Genomic DNA, 25,691 nt, shown 5'->3' on the forward strand with positions numbered 1-25,691 from the left:
CAAGTCAAGCAGAGAGTGCTTTCCCAGAAGTTCAAAGTATGTGGGGATAAAGTTTGGGGATTTAGGGTTTAGTTGCAGATCTTTCTTTGCCTGGTGCCTAGTGGTGGTGATGAGGAAGTTTCCAACCAAACCCAACACTCAGCTTTGTCGTCCTTGTATTTGGAAAAGGAAGATTATTCGAACGTTAAAACGTGTAACAATGTTTGACCGTGACTCAATTATGTGAACACAAGGTCGAATGTAAAGTAGTATGCCAATCCACCAACTGACCAAAAATACATGGATTGTGATCTCCAAGTACGGTTTGTATAAGAATTTATCAACAGTTACCTTAAGCTTTTGAATTATATGTTCGGTAAAGCTTTGTTCCCCAAGGAAAGAGGATAAATGCAAGTAGTTTTCAGTCGATACGACAGTAATAAAACATAATACTTTGTCAAAGAAAATAAAACAATTTGGGTCCTATATGATGTCATGAATTTGGGACACATCTTACGTGAAGTCAAACTGAGAGCAATATATTCCAACCACAAGCCATCAATCAAACTTGTTTTGTTTTTCTTCTTTTTTTTGGGGGGGGGGGCAAAGAAGACAACGTCAGATAACAGACAGGAAAGGAGAAGGAAAACTGCTAATTTCCTCTCAACTTAGAAAACGAAAGCAGAAGAAAGAGACAGGACAACCATTGCATCAGAAAAGAAATTTCAAATTCCCATCCACTTTTCATTTTATTTTTCTTCAAAGAAAATAAGATATTACTGTTTGTTTGAATTGATCGATATATATATATATATTGTGTGGTGTGGTGAGAAAGAATTGCCAAAACATATATTTAACGCAGGGTTTAATTAATACCTTATTGAATGATGAATGAAAGGTAAAGTATATACGTACGTTGACAGACACTGTATGTTCACGTGCTCTATTGTATTTGTAGATTGAGGCTGGTAGGGGTAGGGGCCAACAAAACCTACTCCATCCACCAAACCAAACTCATCTTTGTTTAAGAGCATCAAAGAAAGATAAGATCCATCCATAACACATCCGCACGCCCAAAAACAAAAAGCAAACAAGCTATAGGAGCTAACTCCTCACTCACTCATCGTCAGGTGGTGCTTAACTTTTGACATAATCGAATGTAACTAACCCTAGCTAGGCGAAGCCAGCCGAAAAGAAACAATATTTTCATATGAAAGAAAGATAACAGCTAGGGTAGGATGGTACTGCATGCATGGCCTCAAGAATCTAATTCTACACAAAGTTAATTAAGGGGCCTTAGGGCAACTGGGGAGTTGATAACTACAAACTTATCATCAATTAATGCCATATGTTATCTACTGCAATTCAATTCAATTCAAATCAAATCAATGGCAGCTGGGCTATGGGGGAGAAACACTTGTGTGAAGTGGGGATAAGACTATTTTACTATTCCAGCTAATCACGGCATGTCACGTGTGATAAATTTTCCACGAAGTAGTCTGTAATTGATTAGGGATAACAAAATAGTGCTATCTCCGCTTCATAATCTGTAATTTTATTTTTTTTCTTGTCTAAAATCAATCACTTATGTTTTTCGTTACTTAAATCCAACGACTAGAATTCAACTAAACAAGTGTGCATGTTTCTGTATGTTTAATATCTAAACTTGGAAATACGCAATGTATTAGCAGAAAGTTATTGAAAGCAGTTTGATGTTGTTGTAAAAAGAATCAAATCAGGTTTGTTTGGTTTTGATGGGGGGAGAGGGAACAAAAGAGGTGGATGCCACATTGTCAAAAGCCATGAAGCTAAGCTTAGACCTTAGAGAGAGGCAGGTAGCACTTTGGTAAGATGGGGCAGATGACAATTCCACTAGTCCCCTTTTTTTGAGTGAAAATGATGCCCAATAATTAACCCCTCTTTTTTCATGCGTCCCTCTCAAGTCCTCGAGAATTTTAAGCACAATCTTGTGGACAAGGAAAAAGGATATAAAGCTTATATGGATGGGTGGCTGGGGATGGAAGGATCCCATTAAATACTATATTGGAGCCAAGGCCCCACCCACCCCCACCACATTTAGTGTCCAGAAGGCCTTGCCAAAGAGAGCTGCCATGCAACATTGTGTTGTTTTATCTTTCAGGCAATTATGTTCCCTACCCTTTGAGAGAGAGAGAGAGAGAGAGAGAGAGAGAGAGAGAGAGAGAGAGAGAGAGAGGACTGATTGGAGGAGAAAACTCATATCATATTATCTTCCAAAATATTATGATGGATGGTGCACCCAATAAATAATCTTACTCTTGCTTCAATATTTCTTGACCTTTTGAAGGAGGTAATTTCAATATAGAAGCATCAAAGCCAGCACTAGATATTTTGGATAAACTATGAACAGAATTCGGAGCACAAGATTAATAAGAGGGTCGAAAAGATTAATAAGAGGCCTAGAAGCTCAGACTTGGACAATTATCATTGGTTGATTTTCAATTTCAGCCAGAAGTACTTTACCTATAATTTCAGCCATTTTCAATTATAATGGGCCATGGCCCAAAAAGAGAGAGAAAAAGGCTGAATTGGGAGCTCCTTTTATCTCCAATGAAACCCAATCAATTCTCATCTTTTTTTTTTTTTTTGGTTTCGAAGTTCCAATTCTTTGCAATCCCCCAAAAAAATAAAGAAAAATACAAATAAAATCTAGCAAAAACACCGATCAAAAAATCAACAGAAAACAAACAAGAATAAATCTAACTAAAACCATCACAATATAGTATGAAGATCATGTTCTTGAGCAAAAACACTAAATTCAAAAGCTATCATAAAGACATTTAGCCCAAATAAAGGCATATAACCCACAAAGAGGCATTACGCTCATATTCGGCATAAAGCCCACATTAAACATAAATACATAAAATAAAACATAAAAAACCTAGCCGTCACAACCAAATAGAAACTCCAAGCAGCCACTAATAAAGAGAAACTCCATAATTGTAGATGGACAAACCACCATGAAGAACCAAACAGCCATAGATCAGCAAACCAAACTAAATACCCCTCAAAACACAGCCCACACAAAATTTACTAACATAACCAGAAAAGAGGCGGAATTGGGTTTTTCAAGGCTTTGGGTTGATATTGGTAAGCGCCTACAAATTATAAATCAAAAAAACCTAAAAATGAAATTCTCCTTTTCAATTCAACAAAAGGGATCCAAAGCCATCTTCATATCATTATGTCATTTGAGAAACATTTTGGATGTGGCGTCACACCAGAGATAATTCACGTGGGGCATGCTGCGCCCGACATTGCATTCAAGCACCTTGTTTTACTACTTTATCGCCAAAAAAGAAAGTACTTTTATTAGTTTGCTCTTCTTGGCAGCTTGTAATGGAGAGGGTAATCAAATTAAGAAAATTCTTTGTTTGACAATTCTAAAACGAAAATTCTATATTTGGTGACTGAATCATATCTAATTTTATAATTTGCTCCATTAATCGAGACTTTAAGTTTTGTGAACGAGACATTAATATATACTAATACATTAATCGGGAATTTTTTTTATATATTTTCTTAATAAATAAAGTATGAAGTGAATTTGGAACGGAAATAAATTGATATTCAAAAATTATGTAACCCCTTGGTGTATGTAGTATTTTTTTTCTTCCTCTTTTCTGCCTTTAATTTGGCCATGTACAGACGGTGGTGCAACAAGTGCCTTTGGCGCAAGAGAAGGAAATGGAGCAATGCACATGGCTGTGAGTCCATATGACAATGACAACACACAGTTAGCCAGCCATATCCCATATGTATGAAATTAGACCTCATCAGGTTCTTTTTTTTTGTTTTTATTTATTTATTTATTTATCATTGTCTACATCAAAATTTAAAAGCTTCTGGTATGTATCTTAGCTTCTTTTTCTGATTGGTCTCTTTCCTGTAAAAAAAACAAAAAAAACTTAATCAAAACGTGCAGTCCGTAATTATTAATTAGTATATGCAAGAATTCTTACAGGCAGTAAAATTATGACTTCATAAAACCAACTTTTTGTGTAAGCAGGTGTTTCCTCCGAGTTTCAATAAAAATACTTGCTCTGCGGACACGTGCCCGTCGCCTGTGCGCCGATCCTGGTTTTACCGTTGGTTAATAAGGTAATTTTGGTTTGACGCGTGTCCTCTGAGCGAATATCTGTCTGTAAGCTGGGTTCGGAGGCGTAAAAAGAGTACGGCTCTAGTAAATTGTCTTCCTTCTCAAATATCGGTCACCTGGGAGTTAATTTCACCACAACCAATCTCAGATCGACACGTCACTTATCAAAGCGATGTCCAACTGTTTGACAAGTGATATGCTCTTGTTATTGACAGCGAACACAGTGAATAGTTCCATCAACAAAAAAAAGAGAAAAGTTCAAATATTCATTTGTATTTCTTCCTTTCAAAGGATATAACGAATATCACTTCCATGTATTTATAAATAATGCCTAGAAATTTGTTTCAAAAGGCCAGAAATGTTTTTGATACAATATATAAGATGTTGAAGAATATAAAGTCCCACATCGAAAATTTGATTAAATAAAATTACAATTTATAATAAGTGGTTCTACCTCTAATAACATCGAGGCTTTTTGTGATAAAACTTCATACCTATTGGGCTTTATATGTGGTCAAGTTGAGGACAATATCGGTGTCGCTAGTAGTGGACCACTGACTCGTCTCTCTGAAATTTATCAGTGTTGCTAATAGTAGGCTACTGACCCGTCTCTTTAAAATTTAACATAAGAAACAAATTCAAAATTATTACTTTTAAATATGGTCAACTTCGTTCTTGTAATCGTGTGCGGCTTGTAGTCTTGCACGATATAATATTTTCCTTTACGGATTTTGTAGTTTGAATGAAGGACGGTCATTTGGTTGTTGATTTCAATGTTATCACATGAGGTGTTTAAAGCTCGATAGGCTCCTCTCATTTTTTCTTTCTTTGATTTTGTTTGCACTAGGCTTTGAAAGCCAATAGTCGTAGCACAATATTGTCAATGCCAACTTTTATTATTATTATTATTATTATGTTTCCCAACCCTATTCTACTTGGGATATTGCTAGTGAGGTTTTTCCTTCTATAAAAAAGGAAACAAAGAAATCAATTCCAAAAATAGGAATTTCAAGGACATGCAAGAAGAATGCTAAATAGCTTCAACTGCAATCCATACATTTTGTGAAGTACTTGCAGCTAACCGAATTGTCTACAAACACATTTTGCCCAAAAATCGTTTCTTCCATTAAAAGCGTAATTTGAATGGATCGATCTATAGTATGAACTTACGATATCTATTTTCGCTTTAGCTTCACAATTAACTTTCATAGTGGCATACATGATGTGATTTGAATGATTTTGCTGTTGTTATGATGGTGTGAATGACAACATTTTCGAAGGGGTTTCAAAAGAAAATATTGCTTCATCATCCTTCGAATAAAAAAAGAGAATGTCAAAATTAAAGTTTGAAAATAAAATGGTATCGAAACGAAGTGAAACTCCAAATATATAGAAAGATCATGAGAGGCAGAGGTATAGGGCTAAATATCCCCTTCAAAATGGAAACTATAGAGTAAGTATCTGACATGAAATATGAAGTGCAGCCCAGCTAGGAGTGGACACGTGTTCATCCAAAAGTATGCAACTGTTAAGGTTTGTTGTTGTTGGACATCCGCTAGGCAATACAAGGTAACCTAGAGGCTTTGACAGTGCACATATAATTGAATTGAATTGAATTGAATTCTTTGAAAAAAAAGATGAAAAAAGGATGATGCAGTGGAAAATCTGGACCATAGAGTGTAACTGGGCAAAACCCTTGTGGTTGTAACTTGTATGGATATTGGATACACACGAAGCACAAGACATCACAAGAATATTAAGTGTACAGTAGTAGGGATAGGGAAGATAAAACCATACACAAATACAAAAGCTTTTTCAGGGGTTTCCATTTCTCTCATATTGCATTCATCTTTTTATCCCTTTTGGTACCCTAAACACACACCCTCTTTAAAGAAACTTTGTCTGCCTCTCATCTTAACCAATACTAGAGAGAGAGAGAGAGAGAGAGAGAGAGAGCTAATAATTTAGAAAGAGATATGGGAAGAGGTAGAGTTGAGCTGAAGAGGATAGAGAATAAAATTAACAGGCAAGTGACTTTTGCCAAGAGAAGAAATGGGCTGCTCAAGAAAGCTTATGAGCTCTCAGTTCTCTGCGATGCTGAGGTTGCCCTCATAATTTTCTCCAGCCGTGGCAAACTTTATGAATTCTGCAGCAGTATGAGGTATATATCTCTCTCTCTCTAGCTATATCTAGGCAAACATGTGTTTTATGTATTTTACTTATTAGTGTCTGCGACTTACATATTTGTCGGAGAAATTTTTTTGTTATGTACTAGCAGTGGTTTTAATGCGCAAAAAGATGCGGATTTCATTGATTCTTCTTGATTCATTCAGTGTAGATGTTGATCTGTTGCAAATTGCAACTGATCATTTTAAGAAGAGTAACAACTTTTAAATTTTTGGTGTTCTCATAGTTGAAGATGTAAAATCTTTTCTTCTCTTTTTGAGTTCATGTGTTTCAGTCTCTTCGTACATATACTATACACAAACTTCATCTTTGATTTTGATACTCAATTACTTTTAAATACAACAATTTTCCAGCTTGAATTGTTTCAGTTTCCAAATTGTTTACCTATCCATTAGACACGTGTAAAAGTTTCCTAAATCGTTTCCTATGATTTTCTAAATTTTGAGTTCTCTCTAGTAATTTGCTACTTATATAGCATATAATGGAATTAAGCTTATTTAGAAGGCTTTCCTAAATATAGTTATAAGCTGTTTTGTACTCTTTTGAAGACAGATTTAGTTTGTTTTCTTCCCTTCTTTTTAAGTAAACAAGATCATACAAAACTTTGAATCGTGGTGTTTTCATGGAAAAAACTTATTAACAAGAAACTTACAGATTATTCTTTCATCATTTCTACGGTTCGTTCCAGGAGAACCGTCATTTTTTTAATGAGCAGGGAAGAGACAGTAACAATACCGGTCACTGTTATGATTCGGTAGCAGGATGATTTGAAATTTGATTTGCAAGTTTTCTGCATGTAGTACTTTGAAATAATTACTTTCAGTAAGAGAAAGACAAAAGGCTGCCTCTTTCGCTGCCAATTCCAAAGCTGGATTATATTTCTGCAAAACCTTGGAGCCAGATTAGAAGACTTTGGCCTGAGATATTACTAAAAATATTATACTTGTAGAAGTATTCTGCATCCACAAACACAAATTCCTAAATAATTATAATAAAGTCATCCATAAAACCTCATCATATTAAAGATTTATTCATTATTATTTCTTTTTTAAAATGGACCTGAAGATAAGATTCTGCTTTAAAATTTTAGGTAAAAAGAGTTGACATTCTTAATTTAGAGTCCCAGGCAACTTTATATCAAATTCAAAGTTTAAATGTGGAGAAATTGGAAGTTTCAAGATCCTGATAGTACAAATGCTAGTGGCTTTTAGGCGGTCTGATGTAACTAGCTGATAGACAACAGAGCACTTGATGCTAGCTCATTTATGTTATCCAAGTGATAGAGAAAGCGCCGAGCCTAGTAGTATGGACTTGTAACTAAGCAGGGCGTTAAAGTGATTGAAACCTTCTCAAGTGATAGAGAAAGCAGTGGTAACTTAATGAAAATCATCCCCTTCAATATTTAGCCTTACAACACTCTGAACTTGAAGTTTCTTGAGTTTTCTTGCATTTCGTTTGTGAGAAGCATTGGTAAACTGATGGTTGCTTCACAAACTTCGTTTTACCTTCGCTTAGACATATTTAATCTCAGTCCTAATTAACTAGTTTAACTCTCTCTCTCTCTCTCTCTCTCTCTCTCTCTCTCTCTCTCTCTCTCTCAACAAATAAAAACTTCACAAGATCTAAGAAAGTGAAACCCTAATGTACCTCATGGAAGTGGGAATAGCAGCTTGAAGTTCTCCATTGTTGATGAGTAGAAAGTAATGCTACCTTGCAGCCTAGAAATTAATAACACCTTGCTACTCCCCTTTTTATTAGTAACAAAAGAACCTTGTGAGGCGTGGATATATGGTATTATTCATCTATACAGTTATAAATATTTATGACAACTATATATATATCTAGCTGATTTCACACAGGGTTCAAGTATGGCGCACACTTATGTTCAAGGATGTAATTGCATTGTGTTTATTGGGGGACGATTCACAATGTCTTCCATCGTCACAGTTCATATAAGCTGTCGTTTAGAAATTAAATAATTTGATTTTAACACCACTTGACCCAAAATCATAAGATTCTTATGATTTTTAAGCCAAACATGTTGTTTTGAGTACACTTTGTCTTTTTTAGCCAGATTGATTATGCATTTTAAGTTGTCGTTTTTATGATTGTGATGATACAGTAGTATTGTGAAATCACATATATATAAAATTTTAGTGTGTTAAGACCTATGTTTTTATTTTTATTTTTATTTTTATAAGACTAGGCTTCAAGACTAGTACCTTGGTGAATAGATGTGCTGATATCTTGATGTTCTTCAATTGTTCACCTTGTCTCTTATAGCATGCTGAAAACGCTTGAAAAGTACCAAAGGTGCAGCTATGGCTCCCTGGAAGCCAACAGACCAGTCAATGAGACCCAGGTAGGCTGGACAACCCCACTATTATTAAAAACCAACACTATTTTAACAATCCAACCTTGTGGAATATTTCGAATGCGTCTTTTTTATTTTATTTTATAGTATTTAATACAAAAATTTGTTGACAACTCTAGAAATGTCATGACAAAATTGTCTTTTGTCTCCAAGCAGAACAGCTATCAGGAATATCTGAAGCTGAAAGCTAGAGTGGAGGTCCTCCAACAATCTCAAAGGTATTTTGCACAACCTTGGAATTGATATTTGCTTGTCAAGCAATCTCTGAAGAAAGATGGTAAACCCTAGATATATATATTCTAAGAGTAGATGTTCCTGAATGCTGCAGAAACCTTCTTGGGGAAGATTTGGCCCCACTGAACACAAAGGAGCTTGAGCAGCTTGAGCATCAACTGGAGGCATCCTTGAACCAAATTAGGTCAACAAAGGTGATTAACTGATAGAATTTTTGTCAATTTGATCGTTTACGGAAGCTTATACACGAAACCCTTTGTCTATCATAAAGCAATCTATCGCTTGAGCTAATGCCAACAACAAAACTCCTGATTGCTTGGCCCTTTGTCTTCTTTTAATTAAGTTGTAATAATTCTTTGGGCTCACCTGTTATGTTGTGTTCCCACATTTTATTCAGACTCAGTTTATGCTTGATCAGCTTTGTGATCTCCAGAACAAGGTAAGTCATGAATCTCATTTGCGCATCAATGTTGATACATGTATACACTTGCACATGTGCATGCTTCTGTGATTTGCCTTTGAACACATAATAATTCCTGGACTACTTGCTTTTTATTCTTGAGCAGGAACAAATGCTAGTTGAAGCTAACAAAGCCTTGAGGAGGAAGGTAAAACAAATGAAACCATATGCCCCATAATTTCTTGCTTCATTAATTGATCTAGCTGTTTGTGTTTACAAGTGTAAATCCAAGTGATCATTAATATTAACTGAACACAGCTGGAAGAAACTAGTGGGCAAGCGCCACCTCTATTGGCATGGGAAGCTGCTGGCCATGGCAACAACAATGTTCAGCATACTGGCCTTCCTCATCATCCTCACTCACAAGGCTTCTTCCATCCATTGGGAAACAACTCCACTTCCCAAATTGGGTACACATCATCTCAAATCCTTTTGATTCAAATCCCCGCATCCAAACGGAGCCTTAATTTCCATTAATTAACACGTCTTCGTTTTCGTCTTCTTACAATGCAGATACACCCCCTTGGGTTCAGATCATCATGAACAAATGAATGTTGGAAATCATGGCCAACATGTGAATGGATTCATTCCTGGGTGGATGCTTTGACTTTGATTTCGCATGATCAAGATGACAAGATGTGGCGAATAAAATACATGTAGCGGACTATCATCTCATGTTGGATGGAGCTTTTCTTTTTTGGTTAATTGTCATCTTCCTTCTATGCCATGCAACATGTAATTAGTCTTGAACCAATAAGAATAAATATTTATTTTTATTTATGTTTGTAAGTTGTATTCATGACATTGAAAACCTCTCTCTCTCTCTCTCTCTCTCTCTCTCTCTCTCTCTCTCCCCCTCCATATATATATGAATTGTGGGATATGTATTTGCATGAATTTGTATCATAATCCCTCAATATACCAGTTTGAACAAGGTAAATTTGGGCCTCAAGCCTATGGGAAAACTTGCCCAATTGAACTACTGGGCCTTCCATGATTCATAGGTCCATCAAAAACTTGTATGCATGCGAGCAAGCAATCGTGCTTAATTAGGAGACAAAAGCTTACTTGACTGTCATCGTACTTACAAGTTACAAGAGAATTAGCCAATAAAATATAAAGGTGATTCACCTTCTTCCTATGAAAACAAAAATGGACATTAATCTCAACCACCATCTCTCTCTCAACTTTCTTACCCTAATAATTATTTTCCTTTGCGGACTTTCTTATTCGAAGAAGTTAAACAAGGGATTTCGTGTACTGAATCGAGAGTTAGTTACACTGATATTACTTGTTAAGGAAAAGGATGACGACGTTATAATTTTGCAAAGTTATCTGTGTTTTTGTTTTCTTTCGGGTAATTTGGAAAGATTAGGGTTTTTAGAGCACTTAATCATTGAATGAAAACAGGAACAGGTAGAGCAACAGCAGATGCTGCGGTGAAGGGAAGGACGTTTGGAGTTGGACTGCCTTTATGATTTATTTTTTGTCCTTTTCAGTGGAAGTCTTCTTCTTACCTGATTCGGCCAATCAAGAGCGACAAAGCACGGAAAAGATAAGAAAAGATACCTAACTCTTCCTACGCAACTATGGGTTGGGCCACGGCCCACGTGAAAATTAATCTATTTTTTAATTCATACCGTTGGCAGAGAGGAGAGGACCACCGGGGAAAGGGACCAATTTAGCAATCAAACGCACACAAAACACACACTACAAGTTACAAAAACACCACCTTCCCTTCCCACTCATCATTCAAATCATGTTTTTGTTTTTGTTCGAGTACGTGCGTACTATATATTGGCCATGCCATGTTCGTATGTGTAACTGCTGTCTGTTATTGCATGCCAATGCCAGAAATGGTTCACCAAAATAGTAACCTCTTTGTGTGCATGCGTGTTTCTCTGTCTGTGTTTTACAATGTAAAAACAGGACTGAATCCCAGCAATCAATACTCTAGGCATTAATTCCCCTTTCGGGTATCCCAAAAACATTTCAATTTTAGTTTCTCGATCGCTAATGAAGTTTGAGAATACTTAAATTTTGTGTTGTTTAGACGGACTAAAATGTTAAGGTGAATATAATGTTAAGTAGGGTTGTTTTAAAACCCATGAACGATTATAGATGTCATTAGAGGGAGCTAGTTGCCTGTCAGTACTAGTAACGTTGGTGATGAAAAAGTCAAAATTTATGCCAAGCAAATTTCATTAATATTATATATAGAATCTCTCTCAGCTCTCCTCACTTTTTCGTTTTGGTTTGATAGGCAAGAGAATCTCTCACTTTCAAAAATGTTAGTTAAATGAATGTCACGCATGGTGAGTTTTAATCCCAAACTTATTATGACCGTACGTGGACATATGCATCTTTAGATAGATATTTCGCAGTTGTTGTTTCTTCCAGTCAACTAGTCAACTGATGGGTTGTAAAAGTGGCATACTTTAATCGCATTCGAGAAACATTATCATTGACTAACTTGGCCTTGTTCCACCAAATATGGTAATTAAATAAATATAGAAATTCATTGAGACAGATTATTTTGCACGAAACAAATGTATTATATTTCATTTCAATATACAATAATCGTGCTTGGAATTAAACATAAATGGGAGGAGCTGAGATTTCATATTAGAGAGGGTCCTCCATAAATTGTAAAAAATAATTAGAATAGGAGCGTTCAAGCTTCATTAATAAGTTAATACGACATTAACTACTTGTTTTGTCCCACTTCATAATCTCATTTTATATTGATTAACTAATCTCATCATCTACATCATTATACACTCAAAAATTAATAATTTACATTCCAACATAGAGAAGAAATGCAAAAAAGGTTCATAAATCCCAATATTATGATACCCAACTTAGACATGAGAAAAGCAAGGGAAATAAATAAAAAAATTCATAAAGCTTAAGTTAAAAAAGAGAGAAAGAGAAATAAAAGGTTAAATTTGTATGAATTTTTAGTGTAAATATCATAAACTAAACTAGAAGATTTAAGGGAGAGAAGTAGAAGAGAGATGAAAAAATTTAATGGTTAATTTGTATTTAAAAAAAAACCTAATATTTATTATTTATTATAGGGTAAATATCCTAAAACTAATATAATATATCATAATAACACATTATATATAATATATAACTAGAATTGGTACAAGATGAAGGAGGCCCTGGGACCACACTGGTCTCTTAATGGCTTCGCCCTGCTCAAAAGGAAAAGTGCCTTCCCTTCCCTTGCCTACATATGAATGAATTTTTCATTTGAATCTTGACAGGACGGGAAAAAGAAAAGGTTTCAAAAGGAAAAGTGTCTTATCTTGCCTTGTCTACAGATGAATGAATTTTTCATTTGAATCTTAACTTTTTACTTTATGGTTATATTTATGAACACGTATAAAATGTTAAGAAGTGTGATGAATATATATGCCTTGGGTTAAAATGATGAAAAAAAAATGCTCACAAAGAAAATAAGTACAGAAAAGCATAAACAGATGATAAGAGATAAGAGAAGTGTCTCAAATCAACGTACGATGTCTGCTAATATAAAGATTAAAACATATATAGGAGCCAATCATATCACGACAACTAAGCTATGGGGGTTGATAATAAACGATAAAAAATCATAATAATGATGACGTTGTGGTACTCACTTTGTTGGGATTGGCATGATAAGCAATTTTGAATTTTTAATTCGGTGTGGAGAAAAGCAAGATAACATATTCTAAGTGGAGATTAAAGTAATTTTTACTTAATCCAATTTTGTAAACCACAAACTCTTTGCAACATGCCCGAATTGAAATACCGAATGAAATAACTTTAGGGTTATATCATTAGAAGTTAATAATGAGGTGGTAATTAAAGATAAACTGAGTGAGAGGGATCGAATCCAACCCAATTTAACATATATTAATGTTATTTTGTTGGAATATTAAATTTGTTGTCATAAAATAGGCAGAGTGAGTGTGACAGTGGCACATACAGACACACATAGAGACACATTAAGCAGTAAAAAGTAAGTTGTGAGAGAGATGCATAAGATTAGTAATAATTCTGAGAGTGAACCCAAAAGGCAAAGTTAAAATAGAAACAGAGAAAGATCCCCCTTGAAAGCCGTACACATTAGGGGTGGGCACGGTTCGGTTTGGACCGGTTTTTGCCTCAAATTAGAACCGATCCAATACTATTCATCCGGTTTGGTTCGGTTCGGTTTTAATTAAAAAAATTTCAAAAACTGTCCGGTTCGGTTTGAACCGGTTTCGGTCCGGTTCCGGTTCGGTTCGGTTTTGAACCGGATTATAAAAATTATTTTTTTAAATTACTTTTTAATACAATTCTCAACTGAAATATTATTTTTTTACTTGAAAATTAACAAATTATTCAATTTCATATAAAAAATAAATATTAAAGTGAGAAAATAGAGATATTTTGACATTGAACTTGGATAAATATTATGTATTTTTTAGTGAAATTAAAAATATAGCATTAAATATAAATATATATATATTGAAATTATATATTTTTTTAGTTTCACCGGTTCGGTTCGGCCCGGTTCGGTTTTTGAAGACATGGAACCGGATCCGGAACCGGTCCAAACCGGTCCGGTTCGGTTTTTGACCGGTTTTTGACTTTTTGGTCAACTCGGTTTTTTTCCGGTTTGATTCGGTGCGGTTTGGTTTGGATTTCCGGTTCGCCGGTTTGAGTGCCCACCCCTAGTACACATCACTTTTCATTTTGATTAATGTTTATTACGTAGGATTTGGAAATATTTGGGTTCTGGCCAATCCCAAGTCGACAACCATCCTGACCAAACCACTCTGGTTTTCCAATCCTACCCATCTCTTGTTTTAGCGGTTTTGTAATTTATATATTTATATATCTACTATATCGTATAAATACAGAAACAACGGCAGTCAGAGAGAGAGAGAGGGAGAGCAGACGACACCTATCTATTAGAAGAAAGAGAGAGAAGAAGCATATAGCTCATCCCTTTCCTTCCTTCTTTCTTTCTTTCTTTGTTTCTCTCCCATTTTCTGGGTGGGGTTTTGGTTTCTGCAAGCAAAGAGATCATCATCTGTTCATCAAAAGGGCTAGCTAGGCTTATAGGATAATATTATTATTTGTTTAATATCATAAAATTAAAAAGAGAAATTAATACTAGTAGTATATATTATGGGGAGGGGAAGGGTGCAGCTGAAGAGGATTGAAAACAAGATCAACAGGCAGGTGACCTTCTCAAAGAGAAGGTCTGGGTTGCTGAAGAAAGCCCAAGAGATTTCTGTGCTTTGTGATGCTGAGGTTGCTTTGATTGTCTTCTCCACCAAAGGCAAGCTCTTTGAGTACTCCACTGACTCCTGGTAATATATACCTCCACGTCCTTCCTCCTATATATATATATTATTATTCATTTAATAAGTATCTATTATTTATTTTTGTGTCTGTGTCTTTTTTAGGGTATTTCTCTCTTTTTGTTCATCTAAATTTATTACCCAATTCTACCAGTACGTTTCATTTGTTCATGCACTAGTTTTTTTGTTTCGACTTATTATTAGATCCATGGGCTTTTGAGATTACATTTTTCATGAGTGAGTATCTTTTCTGGGGATTTTCTTCCTCTATATTTAATTTGATTTCATGCAAATACCAGATGTTGGTTGAGGGGGGAGAGAGAGAGAGAGAGAGAGAGAGTAAATATGGGACGGTCGAGCTGTTCATCCATGTAAAACAAAAACGGAAAGGAAAATTGTTCATCGCAATTAACATTAACATTCTTAAACCCCAAATAATTTGTATCCTTAATTCTTACTTAGGAATTCTAAGTTGCCTTGCCAAGAAGGCGGACTTCCACTTTGTGAAACGTACAGCAGCCTGGAATATCCCTAATTTCCCTTTCTTCTTTTAAGTTATTAATATATAATTTATATATAGGGGTCTATAAGAAAAAATATCTATATATATAGGGGGGTCTGTCGTCTGTGCGTGTCTTACAAACTTTATGTAGGCTCAAGTTCGTATCTTTTTTGAGTACATATTGGGGAGGGAATTAACCTCCTCTATCAATTCCATTATAGGATATGTGAGCTCAGATTTTAATTCACTCTCACAACACAAGGGTTTTGTGCTATATATATTTATATATGTACGGTACACCTCAAATTAATGATTTTAGCGTACTGTCTCCTGACTGTTATTTGATCTTGAATGAAGTTTGGTTTATAGGAACTATATAGGAGTAGTTGCTGGTAGATTATTTCTGAATGAATTTGTTAATTATAACAGCATGGAAAGGATCCTGGAAAGGTACGAAAGATACTCATATTCAGAGAAGCAGCTTCTTGCAAATGATCATGAATCAACTGTACGTATGCCCTTCTGGCTTTCCCTTTGGTTTCAAACCCAAAAATATCATCACCATGAATTTGGCATCCATTGCAATTTGCGTCATTCCCCTATAGTCTATAGACGAATCGGGAATTGACGAACTAGGATCACTTTTCTTGGGTTCTTTTCTTTTAATAAATACTTCATTTGATGCCATACGTTTATATATATTAGGGAAGCTGGACTCTGGAACATGCGAAGCTCAAGGCTAGGGTGGAGGTTTTACAAAGAAATTGCAGGCACCAAACGCTCATACATCTTTAATTGCTTTCTAATTAATAAAGAGCTAGCAGTAGTAATTGTATATTAGCTAGTTTTCATTCATTCTTGATTAATTTGCAGTCATTTTATGGGGGAAGATCTCCAATCTTTAAGTCTGAAAGAGCTTCAGAATTTGGAGCAACAGCTTGATTCTGCACTGAAGCACATAAGGTCAAGAAAGGTAAAAATACAAACGAAAGGGTTTCGGCACAGTAGATTGGACTTGTTTTCTCTTTTCTCTCATTTTCTCTTTTGAAGAAAGAAAAAGGGTAACGAATTTGACTATGAATCTTTCATCAAATACAGAACCAGGTTATGTACGAATCGATTTCAGAGCTGCAAAAGAAGGTAAGCCTGAGAGGACATTCTATGCACGAAATTAGACGCATGTTTTTGTTCCAGTATTAACTGTGGAATATTGCCTGCGTTAATTTGATCATGACAGGATAAGGCATTGCAGGAGCAAAACAACTTGCTGGCAAAGAAGGTATAACGATGTAATTATATATGTTTAGAAATTTGTTATTAATTTCGTAATTTTCATTTCTCATCATGCATGGCTAGCTTGAATTGTGTATTAAGCAATAATTAACCAGGTAAAGGAGAAGGAGAAAGCACTAGCTCCACAGGCAGAGTCATGGGAGCAGCAAGTGCAGAACCAGGGCTTGGACTGCTCCTCCACCCTTCTACCAGAGGCATTGCAGTCCTTGAATTTCGGGTTAGCCTCACTCTTTCTCTCTCTCTCTCTCTCTCTCTCTCTCTCTCTAAAAGACTGAATTAAGAATATTAATTGAATATCAAGGCTGATTGATTACAAGGTAGGTCAAGTTTTTTTAATCATTAACATGTGCAATATTTGATATTTGCAGCAGCGGTTCAAATTACCAGGGAATTAGAAATGATGGATCCGGTGGAGATCATGAGGATGAAAATGAGACCCCGACAGCAAATCGACCTAATACTCTCCTTCCCCCATGGATGCTCCGCCACCTTAATGAATAGAAGAATTCATGATATCCAAAGTATTATAAGTTTATAACCAAGTACACATAATTTATATATATATAATTAATGTCTATATACATGTATTATATATGTATGTATGCATGTATACCTACGTAGAAATTAATTTATAATGTGGATTATGATGGAAGGAAGAGCCTCTAGATAGCTCAAAATTTGTGGTATGTTGGGGGGCGGGCTAGCTCAAATTAACTGCTACCACCTCTTGTATTTATTTAGTATATTATAATTTGCATTGAAGGTGGACGACAGACTATATATTTTCAAATTAACTTGGGAATTGGACCAGTGTTGTTGATATACACAAGTAGCTACTACATATAGTCCTTTTTCTTTTTGTCCAATTTGGATTTGATTGATTTTTTTGGTAGCTCTTGCGACGGTTGAATTCTGCTGGTATTGTTTGCCACAGATATAGTAGATATGCATGTAGGGGTTTGAAACAATTGCTCTAGGTTCGAGTTATAACACCCGTAATAAATTGATATTATGGCCATGTCTTTTCTTTTTAAATGTATATGGGTTGTGTTTTCTTTTAGCAATGTGGTTCTTTAGTGCCACAAATGCTCTATGCCCCTGTGATGTTTGTGACTGTAGATTAGGCATGGCGATAATATCACTTTATCATGCACAGAAATGGACGGTACCCATCAAATCAATATTTAGCGTAGAATTGTTGAACACTTGAAAAACCCAGTGCCATGCCAGTCTACAAGTTTAATACTACTGCATAAATTTAAACCCAAACGTAATTAGCAAATCAATCTGACTACACAATAATACAGATACATCCTAAATATTTTTTCTTCTTTTTTCACGATTCCTTGTTTGTCTATTTATTTCACTCAGTTTCCAGCCCAATAATTGAATTCCTTAATTACCATATAGAATTCAATGTATGTAGTGTGAATGATTTCACATCAAAGTGGAAACTTGCCAAACTAATAATCTAGTGTGAATGATATCAGAGGAAGTTGAGAAAACCATTCCTAATACAAACAAATTAATAGAAATATAATAATGCAGATAGCTACCTCGTCTGCCTTGCACTTGATTAGCTAATGATGAAGTTGACTTTTACATCCTAATTCATAATGATTTGTGGTTTCTCTTCTGTTAGCTAGTAATTAGTATTTGCTGATTTATTAATTAATCATCCCCACACCACACCACACGGATGCTTGCTTGTCACTAAATTTGGCACGAGTGGCCGGCGACAATTCTTTCTTCTATAAGTTGTCACTAACTATAGCTTTCTCTTCTCTCTCTTCTCTCTCTTTGGGAAATTAGTCAAACAACCTCAGTTACATGTATCATGTGTGGGAACTACAAATTACAAATTATCATGGCGAGCACGTTCAAGAAGTGGCCTACCACATTGAAAAACAAAGCAAATAAACAAAATAGGGAATCAATGCCCTTTAGAAAAACAAATGGTTCCTCCAAGTTCGTCTGGTGGCCGCCTTATTCTTTGTATATATATGTATGTACAGCCAGCCAGTTTTGCCACCAAAACCAATATTGTCAACAAAATGAGTAGAAAATATGCAAGATTGTGTGGTGGCCGTCCCACACTTTGTCTTCCGATCCATTCTCTGTCTCTTCGATCGAAACACACCTCCAGACGATGTTCTGGTTCGATCAAAACTGATCATAACAGCACAGAATTCTTGAACAATATTAGCAGCAGCAAGGATGATTTCAGTGCTGACAGTTTGAAAAGAGGGTCGTCTGAAGTTGGGAATAAGATAATGGTTGTGGTGGATCCAAGCCTTGAAGCTAAGGGTGCTCTTGAATGGGCCCTATCACACACTGTACAAACCGAGGACACCATTGTACTTGTTCATGTAGCTAAGCCCTCCAAACAAGGTCAGAAACTGACATTAATTCTTTCTTCTTGGTCATTTATAAATTATAATTATCTTGTTGCTTGCAGTAATATTAATATATATGAGCCTAATATGGTAAAGTGATACTATTGGTTTGCAGGTGCAGAGTCAGATGGGAAGATCAATTTGAGGGCTTTTGAACTTCTTCACTCTATGAAAAATGTGTGTCAAAGGAGAAGGCCTGAGGTAAGTGCATCAAATTGCTTCTTTTCCATAAATTTTGTTCTGGATCAACTTTACTGCAGGGGATCAATCTTTTTGTTAAGCAACTTGTAGCAATAATTTTGTTAATGTGCATTGAGATGTCAACTGTGCATTATGAAGCAAATGTGAAAGGGTTCCATTATCTTTGAACTATGCCTTTTGTATTGACCAATGACTATTGAATTTGAATATATAGGTGGAAGTGGAGGTAGCATTGCTTGAAGGGAAAGAAAAAGGACCAATAATAGTGGAAGAAGCAAAGAGACAAAGGGTGTCCCTACTCGTTCTTGGCCAAAAAAGAAAGAGATCAATGTGGTGGCAGCTCATCAAGAGGTGGACAAGGACCAGATCCTCCGGCGAGGTAACTGTCGAATACTGCATCCAAAATGCTGCATGCATGACGATTGCCGTGAGGAGGAAGAGCAAGAAACTTGGAGGCTACTTGATCACCACTAAGCTTCACAAGAATTTCTGGCTTCTAGCTTGATTTGAAAAAAAGTGCACTTTATTTTATTGGGCTCGTTCTGTTAGATAAGTTAAGCAATGTAGAATCTGTGTTTTTGGTATTGTGGTGTGATGGGGTTGTGCAGACAAGTTAAAAAAGCACTTCTCTGCCCATACAAGACATGGTTGTGGTGACTGCAATGCCTGTAAAAACTGGAAGTCAAGAAAAGCTTTTGACTTTAAACTTCATGGAGTGCATGATTAAATTGGTCTTTTCTGCAGCTTCTGAGAAGTCTCATCTTTGGCAAAACTTAGAGGCTACCATGGTACATTGCGTTGACTCTAATTTGTAATAGAAAATTAGGGTATAATTTAAGCAAGCCAAGGTTGAAGTTTTGAAGGATCTTTTAAAGAATGTAAGAGGTATCTTAAATTAGATTAATGACAAGAAGTGTGAGGAATGTAATTGACTTTGCATTATAGGTGTGGAGTCAACGAATAGTGGTTGACACCAACGAATAGTGAAGACAAAGACGGAGGGAAATCATAATCTTTATACATTTTGGATACAAATTGGAACATTCGTTTCCTGGTTGTGCCTTTTTGAATGAAATAAAGAAAAAAAAACATCCTTTGAGAGTTGAGGCTAAACAAAAATTGGAAGGCACAAACAGCTTCTCTGTATCCTGTCTTCATCAGTAACATGTCCTGCGTGAATGTGGTACCTATACACTAAAACTGCAATCTTATCACTGCCGATGCAAATAATTGAATATAAATTTATTCAACTGAACAGAGGGAAGCCTTTGATTTTCTTTAGGCATTCCAGGAAACATCCATCGGCAGCCTTCCTTACCTTGTCGTGCCATTTTCCCCTTCACCTCTTTCTTCTTAAATTCTGAATTAAATCTTTGTACGAATCAACTGAAGAGGTAACACTAGTATACAAAACTCATATCTTGACATTTACTTCAGATCTCTTTTTCGCGGCTCAAAAGAATAACCATGTCCATGTGCCATCTCACTTCAAAACTCTATGAAGCTGCTCAAAAGAATAACCATGTCGATCAGTGTGCCAAGTCCGGACTTTCACTTCAAAACTCTTTGATGTGGCTCAATAGAATAACCATGTCTATATGCAATTCGGTGCAGCTGATCATATCCTGCAAGTACCCCAGCCCCAGCAACCCCTAGAAGCATATTTGCAGTAACTCCTCGGAACAGCGCTGTGAAACCCTCAAGGTAAACAATCTCACGAAATGCATGTATGGCGTTGCGATACTTCGATGGTTGTCCTGATGTAAGCATCATTCTGCGCCTAAGGGTATCAAATGGATAGGCACAGACCCCAGAGACTGTTGTAACACTCCAACCAAGCAAGAAACTAGCCAAAAAATTCCCCTGTAGAAATTGAAATGATTTCAACTTTGAGGCTTAGTATCACTTAAGGATTTTCATGGAGATGCTAGAGGAGGGGGGCACTATAGTATGTCTCCTACATATCCATGCAGATGTTATCAATGTACTAATCAGGAATGAATGCTTCGGTCATACATACGAAAATACACTCCCCTTTGAATTGTGCAGATAATATTGAACATATTTTTTTTTTCAGAAATGGAGATGCTTACCTCCAAAGACCCAACCAAAACAATAGGCTTCATGGTGTCATAAATCCCAAAGTACATGCCTCGATACAGTGTAATCCCAATAATTGAAATCCCAAAACCTCGATAGAGACCCGCTATTCCATCACTTGACAAGGTTTTACTATAAACATCTAGAATCCCTCTGAACTGGCGCTGACCATTAACTGAAGACCCCCTTGCATCAGTGCCTAGCCGTGTTCGTGCATAGTCCAGGTGATACAGAAATAATGAAGTAGTTGCTCCAGCAGCACTTCCTGAAGCCACATTTCCTGCAAAGTACTTTAAGTATCCATCTTTCTCTTTTGAGCAGCCAAAAATGCTTTTGAAGTAACCTTTAAATGCAAAGTTGAAGGCCTACATATATTCCAAAATATGTTTGGTGATAACATTTGGTAGGACTGCAAAATGCAAATCAAAACATGACATGCAGTTGATAGCATACAAACAATTTCAAGTTTCAAGAGACAATGTAGAATGATCAAATCTCCATTATGTTAAGTGACTCCTAGGGATGCAATTAAGAAAATGGGGGGAGTTCTCCATAATTAAGATGGTAAAGCAAATTTTGATGAATTAGTGGGCTTTCCATCCAACACATGAATTGCTAAGATAAATGTGTATAACATCCTGTTTTTTTAGCTCGTAAGTGAAGAAAAATCCAGAGTATATATTCACAAGACAATTCTAAGGTATACAGAGAACCAATTTGTGATCTATTGTTAAGATGGAGAACCAAATTGCTAACTGTTGAGAACATGGAGAGTTAGAAACATTATGAAATTTAATGAGCAATTCCAATTGTTCCTTCTTCTCCTCAACTGAGCTGATATCCGAATCAACCATTTCACTCAAAGAAGTAGCAATTTGACAAGGGAAGAAACGCCTTCAAAAGTTAAGATACATCCTGATATTCACTTGCTTTGAGAGAAATACTAAACCAATACAAACAAGGCACAAGCAAGAATAGTGTTTGAAATAGTATCTCATTCCAGCAGACAGACTAATAATTAATAAATCGATAATTTCATTACATAAATCCAAATACAGTAAAAAATCAGCTTAAGGTTTGTAAAAGAAAGAAAGATTTCAAATTCAATGGGAGACTTGAAAGTAAATGAAGTACCTGAGTAGGAAAATATCGAATAACATTAGCCTGGTTGCCTCTCCAGAAGGACAAGACGCCTTCTTCTCTAAAGACCCTTTTAAAGCAATCACCAACACCCATATAAGGTCTCTTAAGCTGTCCTCTTTTTATCATCTCTCCTTGATTCTGCAACAGAAGCTTCACTCTCTCAATGGGTGCTGCTGCACTCTTTGATACCAATGCTGCCATTCCTCCCATCACAAAATCTGCAGAAAACTTCTCAGATTGTTTTGTCATTGCCAACCTCTATCTCTCTCTCTTGGTCTCTTCAGCCCTGAAGAATCCAAGCAAAAGCAGAACAAGGTATCTGAGTAAAATGGGTGAAAAATGAAGTCTTTTAAGAATCCCAAATACATATTGATGTAAACTGAGGAAGTCAATATACAAGAAGCTGATTTACATACAAACATACAAAACATACCCAGTTTCATCTATTGATTTGCATATAGCAAGTTAGCAACCCAATAAACCAACAATGCCCCAATCATATTCCATTGAAAAGCATATCAATTTGGTTGTCAAAAGCTGTTGTGAATATTAATATTATGCAACAAATTGAGAAATGGGTTTACAAATAAAAAAAGATAACACACCTTAAATTTGTAGAGAGATGGAAGTCACTTCTCGGCGACGGATAATGGGGCACACTCTCCCACCACCCGAATTAAGACGCAGGGTTTTTTTTTTTCAGAATTAAAATGAACAAATTCAATGAAAGTAACCGCAGTTCGCCGTCGATGACAATGACATCATCGATCGAATGGGACTCTGGTTCCGGAGACGAGTTTTGGATCGTTGGATGTGGGAAAAAAACCAAAAATGAAAAAGTTAAAAAATTAGGTTGTGTTTGGTATGCCCGTTGGCACCCGAGGACCCAAACTAAACAAAAATACAATTTTGTCAAACGCGGCCTAAAACTAAAAATTTGCAAGATCTTCGGATGGACAACCAGGATGCGATGAGCTATGAAGAGTAGAAATGAAATCGTAAAAAGATAATAATGCCCTTATTTCTCTTTGTAATGTAGTAGGGTAGAAACCGCATTATCTATTTTTCATGTTCGCGAATTGACCCCAAACTATATTGTCTTTGTTTGAACATAATTTACCAATTTTGCAGTTGAGGACACTCAGAAACACACTTCACAGTTACATGGCGCGGTCTTCTTCTGTTTTTCGCTACCCAACTCAATTCAAAGGCGGAGGACCCAGCAAGCAAGCAACCCCTTCTTCACCATCATCACCAGTACTAGCAACATTATTGGCAAGGCGAAATTGAAAGGCATGCTTCTTCAGCCGAAATTGAATCATTGTCTTAACGGAATCGGTTTTTTATCGGGTTTTGGCGGAGGATTTCAAGCACTCTGCTTTCGTCCACATCTGGATTCGCATTCTACTGATACATGTCGACGGCGAATGGAACTGGTTAGAACTTAAAAGCTATTTGCTTTGCATATGAATATGATGTTGTTGTTTTGAATTTGAATTTGAACTCAACTGTTGCTTTCTTTGTGATATATTATTGTTAGATGTTATGAAAACAAAGATACCCAAATAAAAGATAGGGACTTTGTAGAAAAATGGCAACAAGTTTCATTCATCTTAGTTAATTGTTTGAATAGATTTGTTGTTAATACCAATTCTCCCTTATTTGCTGGCCATTGGAGGGTGGAACTCTTCATTCAAGCTCCTGTCTTCATCAGCTTTTTCCTCGTCCTAACATCTCTCTCTTAACATCTTCCAACTGATCAAGTATGTCTGATTTTAGATGTGTTCTTTGGATCATGTCTCAAATAGCTTTGTCTTTGTCTTCGTCTTTGTTTGGCAGATAACGAACATGGCAGAGGAAGTGCCATGTTTTACAAGTAGTTTATATCTGACATTCTATTCTTACTGGTTTCCTCTTTCAATACAAGGGATACTTCCATGACTGAAATAGTGTGTCAAATGCATATTGAACACTCTGAAATCTTTCCTCTTATTTATAGCAGAGTGAGATTTTGGCAGGTTTAGATCCACATAGGCTTTTGCTTTCATTAAGTTTGGTCATGTCTAAAGATATGGGAAAACATAGCAATTTTGAAAGCACAGGACCAGTTGCATCCGATATTCAATCCTGGACCTCATAGTCTGTCAAGTTGTAGGTGGTTTGGTACATTTAATATCTATTATCTAGTTTGTTCGAAAATGTTTAATTTCTTATTTGCTTATTTTCTGTGTCATTTTCCAGCTCCTTTTTTGGAGATCGGAAGACAGATACGGAGGGGGTTTGGGAGGCTGCAATCAGATAGGATCAGAAACTCTGTTAAACCAACTTAAGAAATAAATTATTTACGTTTGTTCTTTAGTGCAAGCAATCTGCAAGAAGGTATGGAAGGGAAATCCTACTGCTACCACCATGAAAAATGTTTCAAGAGGTCTTGCTGCTCTTACTGTTCCATTTACCATGAGCTTTCCAAAAAGGTAGTTTTGCTAAGTCTTATTGGCTTCTGCTATTTATGTTTATTCTATTCTCTGTGAACTTCTCTCCAGTCATTTCTCTAATAGATGGCATGCGCACTTTGAAGCCAATGCCTTAGGATGGCACCTCCCCCTCTTTAATATCAGGGCGGAGACAAAGATGTCAATTTGAGGATAAATATTTCTCTATCCCCGTTCATTGCCCCATACTCTCTCTCTTCTATTTTGACAAGTGACATGAGGAGAGAGATGAAGAGAGGGAGGCAATGAAATAAGAATGGAAGTTTTTCTCAAAGTTGAGGGGAGGTCTACATTGAGCCCGGGCTCGGCACCTCTATCTCCAAAGTTATTAGCTACAACGTTCGCTGGATGCTTCACCCTGCTACAACAATACAACCACCACTGGTTATGAGATGAGATACCCCTGACGTCAATTTGAAAAGTAACATCTGCATCACTTTCCGATAATTGGAAGCTGCATTGTTCAATGTTGGGATAAACAGGCTGTTGTAGAACTTTTTTTTATCTGTTAATTTATATATAAATTTACTACTCAGATTTTATAGACCCCACTGATAACACACTTGGTAGTTAGTTCTTCCCCCTTGTGTATCTATCATATCACATGTGATTTCTAGTCTTGAGGATGGGAAACCACCAGATAGCGTGTCCCCACTTCACTTAAAAGAATCATTTTCCCAAAACAATTGCCTTTTTGATTCAGTATGCAGTCTAAATCTGAAAAATGAAACATTACCAGATGGAAATGAACTTCCATTTTTGTTTTTTGAAGGCTGAAGAGAGAAAAACGAAGTCCTAAAAAACAAAAGAACATCGTACCTTCTAAAAACAATGAGTTCAAGTCCTAGCA

At 36.1% G+C, this 25,691-nt stretch overlaps 4 protein-coding genes and 1 long non-coding RNA gene across 7 annotated transcripts; 4 read left to right on the plus strand and 1 right to left on the minus strand.

Annotated features, from left to right (window-relative positions):
* LOC18778036 (MADS-box protein CMB1) lies at window positions 5,742-10,278 on the plus strand. The gene is made up of 8 exons (XM_007209443.2): window positions 5,742-6,278; window positions 8,588-8,666; window positions 8,835-8,896; window positions 9,007-9,106; window positions 9,310-9,351; window positions 9,479-9,520; window positions 9,631-9,782; window positions 9,886-10,278. Exons 1-8 carry the CDS (start codon window positions 6,094-6,096, stop codon window positions 9,977-9,979), a joined length of 756 nt encoding a protein of 251 aa, XP_007209505.1. The 5' UTR covers window positions 5,742-6,093; the 3' UTR covers window positions 9,980-10,278.
* On the plus strand, window positions 14,268-17,352 carry LOC18776358 (truncated transcription factor CAULIFLOWER A). 2 transcript variants are annotated; one of them, XM_007209438.2, is made up of 8 exons: window positions 14,268-14,723; window positions 15,646-15,724; window positions 15,922-15,986; window positions 16,090-16,189; window positions 16,315-16,356; window positions 16,454-16,495; window positions 16,605-16,726; window positions 16,878-17,352. In XM_007209438.2, exons 1-8 carry the CDS (start codon window positions 14,539-14,541, stop codon window positions 17,008-17,010), a joined length of 768 nt encoding a protein of 255 aa, XP_007209500.1. In that variant the 5' UTR covers window positions 14,268-14,538; the 3' UTR covers window positions 17,011-17,352. The 2 variants fall into 2 exon arrangements, with proteins under 2 accessions (XP_007209500.1, XP_020419890.1); XM_020564301.1 differs by having other exon boundaries at window positions 14,293-14,723; window positions 16,881-17,352.
* On the plus strand, window positions 18,397-19,973 carry LOC18776353. Its single transcript, XM_007209478.2, has 3 exons — window positions 18,397-18,900; window positions 19,021-19,106; window positions 19,321-19,973. The coding sequence occupies exons 1-3, from the start codon at window positions 18,465-18,467 to the stop codon at window positions 19,609-19,611; spliced, it is 813 nt and encodes a 270-aa protein (XP_007209540.2). The 5' UTR covers window positions 18,397-18,464; the 3' UTR covers window positions 19,612-19,973.
* On the minus strand, window positions 20,023-23,237 carry LOC18776393 (ADP,ATP carrier protein ER-ANT1). Of its 2 annotated transcripts, none has more exons than XM_020564324.1 (4): window positions 22,955-23,237; window positions 22,341-22,635; window positions 21,200-21,571; window positions 20,023-20,969 (listed from the first exon to the last, which is right to left on the minus strand). In XM_020564324.1, the coding sequence occupies exons 2-4, from the start codon at window positions 22,596-22,598 to the stop codon at window positions 20,658-20,660; spliced, it is 942 nt and encodes a 313-aa protein (XP_020419913.1). In that variant the 5' UTR covers window positions 22,599-22,635; window positions 22,955-23,237; the 3' UTR covers window positions 20,023-20,657. The 2 variants fall into 2 exon arrangements, with proteins under 2 accessions (XP_020419913.1, XP_007211202.1); XM_007211140.2 differs by lacking the exon at window positions 22,955-23,237 and adding an exon at window positions 22,783-22,936 and having other exon boundaries at window positions 20,105-20,969.
* Window positions 23,363-25,370, plus strand: LOC18778010. Its single transcript, XR_002271782.1, has 2 exons — window positions 23,363-23,785; window positions 24,591-25,370. It is a non-coding gene; the product is annotated as an uncharacterized LOC18778010 (long non-coding RNA).

Source organism: Prunus persica, chromosome G5 (genome assembly GCF_000346465.2).
Source record: "Prunus persica cultivar Lovell chromosome G5, Prunus_persica_NCBIv2, whole genome shotgun sequence".
NCBI classification, from domain to species: Eukaryota; Viridiplantae; Streptophyta; class Magnoliopsida; order Rosales; family Rosaceae; genus Prunus; species Prunus persica.